The sequence below is a fragment of the Octopus sinensis genome, linkage group LG22 (genome assembly GCF_006345805.1).
Source record: "Octopus sinensis linkage group LG22, ASM634580v1, whole genome shotgun sequence".
Lineage (NCBI taxonomy): Eukaryota > Metazoa > Mollusca > Cephalopoda > Octopoda > Octopodidae > Octopus > Octopus sinensis.
In genome coordinates, this window is record NC_043018.1 from 9,104,809 (window position 1) to 9,112,788 (window position 7,980).

The 7,980-nt window shown below is 37.0% G+C and overlaps 1 protein-coding gene across 4 annotated transcripts in view; it reads right to left on the reverse strand.

Annotated features, from left to right (window-relative positions):
* Positions 1-2,056: 2,056 nt before the first annotated feature.
* Positions 2,057-7,980, reverse strand: part of LOC115223230 (bis(5'-nucleosyl)-tetraphosphatase [asymmetrical]) — a 23,754-nt gene continuing 17,830 nt past the window's right edge. For all 4 annotated transcript variants that reach the window (XM_036512183.1, XM_036512181.1, XM_029793713.2 and 1 more), the window contains exon 3: positions 2,057-2,419. In XM_036512183.1, the coding sequence (XP_036368076.1) occupies positions 2,103-2,419 (317 nt within the window). In that variant the 3' untranslated portion in view covers positions 2,057-2,102. The remainder of the gene's footprint in view (positions 2,420-7,980) is intronic.

The window sequence follows — 7,980 nt, forward strand, 5'->3', positions numbered from 1 at the left end:
AAAAATAGTTGTACCTTTTCATTGTCCATCTAATTTTTGCATTACTCACTGAAAATTTCTTCATATCTTTGGAAATATGCAGTAAAAGTAATACCATCTTCTGGGTTATAACTAAATTCTGAAATTGTGTTTGCTGCGCTATCTGGTGAGAGCAAACTTGAAATATTTCTGGACTTCAACATTAATTCCAGCAAGTGTTGATATTGTTGTGGTAATTGAAATTGATGCTGTAACTGTTGTTGCAGTTGCAAGCGCACCAACGGATGTTGATAAGTCTTCCAGGTTAACTAATTTTTCTTTGATTTGGTATCAAAAGAAAATGTTAACATCCGATGGAGGCTTCGAATAAACTTGTCACCACTTCTGTATCCTTCTATACGATGGATTTACAGATTTCATGTAGCAGGGATAAACACAGCTGTTTTCACACAACATTATTTAACTTACTCCACTAAACACGATACTTCAATAAATACAAACTCTCAACAACTTCCACAAACTTTCAATGACTCCCTTGACTCAACCAATACGCTACTCTTTATGAGAGTCAGGTTAGTCCATTCTTCCAAACCCACAAGGGTGTCAATGGCTACTCTTTATGAGAGTCAGATTAGTCCATTCTTTATGAGAGTCAGATTAGTCCATTCTTTATGAGAGTCAGATTAGTCCATTCTTTATGAGAGTCAGATTAGTCCATTCTTTATGAGAGTCAGATTAGTTCATTCTTTATGAGTCAGATTAGTCCATTCTTTATGAGAGTCAGGTTAGTCCATTCTTAATGAGAGTCAGGTTAGTCCATTCTTTATGAGAGTCAGATTAGTCCATTCTTTATGAGAGTCAGGTTAGTCCATTCTTAATGAGAGTCAGGTTAGTCCATTCTTTATGAGAGTCGGATTAATCCATTCTTCCAAACCCACAAGGGCGTCAATGGCTCTTGCCACAACACCATCATAAAAGGTCTTGTCCTTTATTTCCAATTTTCCATGGAAACATGTGTGGCCATGGGGAAGTAACACCTTGCTTGGAAACCAGTGAGGGTTGGCAACACAAAAGGCAACAGGGCAGAGGAAACCTGGCCTACAAATAGCATCAGAAGCATGCAAGCATGGAAAAATGGATGTTAAAACAATGATGATAATGATGATATACATACATGTATCTATTCACACAAACATACACACACACACAGCTTATGCATATATACACACTGGCCTCAATAAGCTGATAATTGGTGTCTTTGTTTAAAAACCTAAGTACAAATATAAGCTAAGCACTTTGAATAGTGAATGTTATCAGTTTGTTGCAGTAGAGTGTGTGTGTGTGTGTGTGTGAACAGTGTTCAGATTTTGAAGGTGAGGTCACTTCTGGACTCACAAAACAATAAATGTAATGGTTCCTGATCACAACATTGTCGGTCATTTCACCAAAAATTGTAATAGAGCAGAGTATTTTTTCCCCACCACTTTTCCCACAAGACGAAGATCCTCGTTCTGCTTGCTTCATTAAAAATATAAGGTCAAATGCACTTCCTAGCAGTAAGTAGGGCAGATATCAAATGTAGCCTGACCAGGGGTGAGGAGGGAGCAGGAGAGAGAGAGAGAGAAGAGAGAGAGAGAGTGAGAGAGAGAGCAGAGAAGCCCTCTTTAGGCCATCACTTTACGCTTTTGCATTGAATGTATTTGATAATGTCGGTTGTAAACTAGTTTCACTTTAAGTCCTACCAATGTCATTATATAAAGTATAAAGGAAGGGTTAAAAATTCAACTCTATAGCTTAAAAGATATTTTATTAAAAATCATATTATATATTTAAATATTTGAGAAGAGTTGCTATTAAAACCATTTCAGGCTATTAAATTTTAGATATGAAAATTTGTATTATTTTTATCTGCACTCCATTTTGATGAGTTTCATCTCTGATAATTGTTCGGTAGGTCTATATTCAAACCATTTGAAATGTAGTTTAGATGTAAATATCAAGCAATTTTTTGTCATTAAAGATGAAGTTAAGAGTTTGACAAATTACTAAGTTGGTTTGGCAATTCATTCTTTCTTTGATTATTTAATTCAACTTCAAAATCTTGCATCACACCAGCACATATACTATGCAGATTTCTTCTCCAAATGAGCTGTGGCTTTGTTAAAAATGTCTCTGGTGTTATGGAATTCAACGATATCAAGAGCTTCTTTCAAGGAACACCACTTGAAATCACTGTGTTCGGAAGACAGGGTCACTTTCACATTGGGATCTTTGACTTGTGACAACCAATAAATAACACGTTTAGAAGCATCTTTCACAGGGTAAAATATTTCTATATGGAAAGTTTCATCAAGTATCATTTGGGTTTTATCAAGTCCAGCTTCTTCATAAGTTTCTCGCAATGCTGTGTCAAATTCCTTCTCACCAGGATCGACATGACCTGCAACAAAAAAAAAAAAAAATTCAACACACATGAAGAGATTGTCTTATGATTAATAATGATCTCATTAACCTTTTCATTACTATATTTCTGTTGAAATTCACTGCCTTTGTTTCAATTAATTCTGAAAATAACGAAGGCACAGGAGTGGCTGTGTGGTAAGTAGCTTGCTTACCAATCACGTGGTTCCGGGTTCAGTCCCACTGCGTGGCACCTTGGGCAGGTGTCTTCTACTATAGCAAGAATTATGGCATCATTCACCAACTTAAACAAGGAGACCGTCCTGAAGAGTTGCAGGATATTCCAAAGTCGTCTGGAGGCTATGGTTGAAGTCAATGGCAATTTTATTGAATAAATTTACACTTTAGTATTTTAAGATATTTTGTTTGGTGAATATATTTGTTGAAATGGGACATCAGTGTTATTTTCATTTTTGCGTAATCTAGATGATAGTTTATTCACCGCACCCTGTATATATATATATATACATATATATATATACACATATATATATATACACACACACACACATATATATATATACACATATATACACACACACATATATATATATATACACATATATATATATACATATACACACACACACACACACACACATATATATATATATATATATATATGTATACACACACACAAGCTTTTTTCAGTTTCCATCAATCAATTCCACTCACAAGGTTTTGGTTGGCCCATGGCTATAACAGAAAACATTTGCCCAAGGTGCCAGTCAGTGGGACTGAACTCAGACCCCTGTGGTTAGGAAGCAAAACTTCTTACCACACTGCCACGGCTGCATCTCTAAGTCTGCTGAGTCACAGCTGAGCTGGCGGCAACACTAATAAAAAGCCCTACTTTATACACGTGTTCATCTTCAGCTGAGTCACAAACCAAGATTAAATGATCCGTTTTCCGTGGAATCCTCGCTGCACCAAAACCATGTGACATCAGCAATATTTGTCATTGTTTTTTCAGTGGTGGAAACACAAACACTTAAACACATCCTCTCTTTAGTATCAATGAGATTGACATATATACTGTGACCGTGGCTTCACAAAACAGTTCCTCTCTGCCTCAAATGATATCCTGCTTTTATAAAATAAATAAACAGCATAAAATGGAAAAAATATAAAACAAACAAAAAAACCTCAATGATAAATAAATGTGTCAGTAAATAAATATCTTTTCTTTAGAAAGAGATATGAAATACCGGTGATGATATTTCACAATATTCTAATGAAACAAAATCTGTTTCCAGTTTCTTTTGACTAGTTTTTAGTTTCAGCTTTGATTCATCAAAACTCCATTCTCAGAACTCAGTTCATAGAAATGGGAGTGAAACAAGTTCCTTGTTTGTGACAGTTTGTTGTATTAATTACACAATGAACTTACTTCATAATTATTTGGTCTCTTATGAATTCACTCAAGTTCAAAATTAGTTGTTTCTTGTAATTTCACTAACAAAAGCAGGAATGTGTATTGTGTCAACACACAAATGTATATTATATACACACACACATTCATAAACACAGAAGGATATAAAACTTAGCTGTTTTCCTTTATTTCTCTCCTATCAATTTAAGCTTGAAGCACCCCACCCAGAACGTTGGTGGAGACTCCTCTCCCTCCCCACAGCAGTTTCGGTCTCGCCACAGGTTTCACTAGATTCTTTATATATGTGTGTGTGTGTGTGTGTGTGTGTGTGTAGTAAGAAGTTTGCTTCCTAACCACATGGTTTCAGGTTCAGTCCCACTGTGTGACTCTTCGGCCAAGTGTCTTCAAGCCCAGATTTTCATTCCAGCCAGGCTGACCAAAGCCAAGTGAGTGGATTTTGTAGATGGAAACTGAAAGAAGCCTGCTGTATATGTATGTTTGTGTGTGTGGGCGGTGTATGACACTGTCTCCTTACTTTCACATTACACGAGAGCTCATCAAACCATTTCTCTGTCATTTGACTTTCGACATTCCTTACCGTTTTCTCTTGTACTCTATATTCTCTATTTTGTAGAATGATACATTAAGGAGCTTTTATTTAGGAGTTCCACCAGGTTACTTGAACCTACATATTGATATTTAAATTTATATATATATATATGGTGTAGGCGCGGGCATGGCTGTGTGGTTAGGGAGCTTGCTTCCTAGCTACATGGTTTCGGGTTCAGTCCCACTGCGTGGCACTTTGGGTAGGTGTCTTTCACTATAGCCCCAAGCTGACCGGAGCTTTGTGATTGAATTCGGTAGGTGGAAGTTACTGCCGTGTGTGTATATGTGCGTGTAGCTGCTTGTGCCTCTCCCAAAGAGAGAGAGGGATATATATATATACCTAGTCAAAGATAAACCACTGTATTTGGAATCCATATATTGTGACTTAAATTTATATATATATGTATATCGTTTTTTTAGAAAAACATAAAAATGGAGAAGCACACTTTAAGAAGTAGAACAGTCTATATTTATTACTGGTGAAGGCTTGTTTATAGGATAACCCTAGGTTTCTCACCATAGGGTTACCCTACGTTTCTCTTTATGGTATATCATCAGACCCTAAGACTTGTTGGCCTATGGCCTCTTTAAGGTATGCAGGGGGAAACTGACCGAATATAAACAGTTAAGGTTATCTTCCACTTTTGGTGGTCATTGGCTTCTGGCTATGTTGTCATATTTCAGCTATGTTATGAAATATGTTGGCTATGTTGAAATATGTACACTATGTTGGCTGTGAGCGTAGGAGGTAGGAGATTATCTCCTACCCTCATATCAGCAATCAATTTCCAGTCATGGTGTAAATATTATTGCTAATACCACAATTATTGCTATTATAGATATAGATCATTATATATACATATAAATCTCTCTCTCTCTCTCTATATATATATATATATACACATATACATCTATATATATATACTAAAGTACCCTATCAAAAACCTTCTCGAGATCAAAAATTGCCATGGATATCTTTATCATTTACTTGTTTCAGTCACTGGACTGTGACCATGCTGGGGCAACATCTTGAAGGGTTTTAATCAAACAAATCATCGTCATCATCATCTATGCTAAACTGCTAAGTTACAGATGTAAACAAACATATACCAGTTGTCAAGCAGTGGTTGGGAAGAGGAAAAAAACAAACTTGAAGACACACACATGATGGGCTTCTTCACAGTTTCCATCAACCAATTTCACTTACAAGGCCCAGGGCTATAGGAGACAACAACAAAAACCATGTAGTTGCAAAGCGAACTGCTTGACCACACAGCCATATCTGTGGTATACTCTTTGTCAAAACCTCTTTTAGTTGTCCCTACATCATAGGGGCACCCCATCCCAGGACAAACCTGACGTGTGTTTCATCTGAGACAATTCTCTTCCAAATCAGTTGTGCTTTGTTAAAACCTCTTTTAGTTGTCCCTACATCATAGGGACCCCTATCCCAGCACAAACCTGACGTGTGTTTCATCTGAGACAATTCTCTTCCTAATCAGCTGTGCGTTGACTTCTTGTCACATTCATCTTTTGGTTCTTCACTTTGCCCCGTGTAACAATGGTTCTTTTTACATCTCTTTTGCCACTGTAGCAGCTGATGATGATTAAATAAGATGATACATCTCTGTACCATCGGATTAACTTAATGAATGATCATATTTCTTTAGAAATACACTGGCCTTGTTTCAATTAATTCTGAAGATAACGAAATATTTGATAAAATAACTGTCATTATAAAACTGGTGTTTTCAGCTAATTTAACACAAAAATTTTCACGGAAGCTATCAATTTAGATCAGTTTAACCTTTTTGTTACCATATTTCTACTGAAATTCATTGGCTTTGTTTAAATTAATTCTGAAAATAATGAAATATTTGATAAAGTAAATGGCATTAATTAAGCAGGTGTTTTCAGCATAATTTAACACAAAATTTCAATGAAAAGTTTTAATTTAGATAATTTTAAAGCCGGAAAGTTGTCTCATAAAATAAGGAGCGGCTTTGATTGAAGTTAGTATGAAAAGGGTTAACTCAGTGTATAACCGTTGCTTGCTCTACTTCATATCAGATATTTTCATAATCTCAGCAACTATCCCTGATGAAGCGAGCCTTCATAACATTTAATCTCGCTTTTGATTGTTTCACTGGTGACTTTGAGAGCACACCCTTCTCCTGAATTCAGTGAAAGCACTTGTAGCTTTGCCAAGTCTTTTGTCAGTGTAGGTGAGGCAAAGTGCACAGCAGTCGTCCGAATGATCCAGCCCATGTGGCATTTTCATTCATTTACTTACATACACTCACACATGTGTGTGTGTGTGTGTGTGTGTGTGTGAAGGCGCATGGCTCAGTGGTTAGAGCGTTGAGCTTACAATCGTGAGGTTGTGAGCTCAAATCCCGGACCGGGCTGCGTGTTGTGTTCTTGAGCAAGACACTTTATTTCACGTTGCTCCAGTTCACTCAGCTGTAGAAATGAGTTGCGAGGTCACAGGTGCCAAGCTGTATCGGCCCCTTTGCCTTTCCCTTGGATAACACTGGTGGCATGGAGAGGGGAGGCCGGTATACCAGAGGCAACTGCTGGTCTTCCATAAACAACCTTGCCCAGACTTGTGCCTGGGAGGGTAGCTTTCTAGGTGCAATCCCACGGTCAGTCATGACTGAAGAGAGTCTCAGAATATATATATATATATATATATAATATATATATATATATATATATATAGTCCATATCTGAGATCCAGAGATCCTCAGTATAGAAGACACTTAGTAGTGATCAAGTATACATACTTTGTATTTCATACCTGAACTATCATATCTAATATAATTATATTACCTTGTTTCTCTCTCTCTCTCTAATATATATAAAGGTTATGAAAGGTAATGGTGTCAAGAAGACCCAAAGGTGTCAGGTAATGCTGAGTAAGTGCCTTGGGCAGACCATAGTTAAGTTCCAGGTTTGGTGATTATCCAAATGAAGAGTCCAGCATAGGTCATATATCAGCATGTGTATATATATAAAAAAATTTACTTTTGATTTGCACATACATACATACATATATATATATATATACTTTATTTAAAGCAGCAGAAAATTCAACAAAACCTGTTACTCTGAGTTTCCCGTTGCCGTTCAGTATTATGAAAATCTAGCAAAAACTGTCCGATGAACAGCAACGGGAAACTCAGAGTAACAGGTTTTGTTGAATTTTCTGCTGCTTTAAATAAAGCATATTACTCTACCACTGGTAATAGAGTACTCTTTTTTCCACCTTGTTTCACATTTATGTGTTTACTCCGGTGGCCGTTGCCAGCCCCGCCTGGCACCTGTGCAGGTGGCACGTAAAAAGCACCCACTACACTCACGGAGTGGTTGGCGTTAGGAAGGGCATCCAGCTGTAGAAACATTGCCAAATTAGACTGGAGCCTGGTGCAGCCTTCTGGCTTCCCAGAACCCCGGTCGAACCGTCCAACCCATGCTAGCATGGAGAACGGACGTTAAACGACGATGATGATGATGATGATATATCTATATATATATATAGATAGATAGATATAGATATG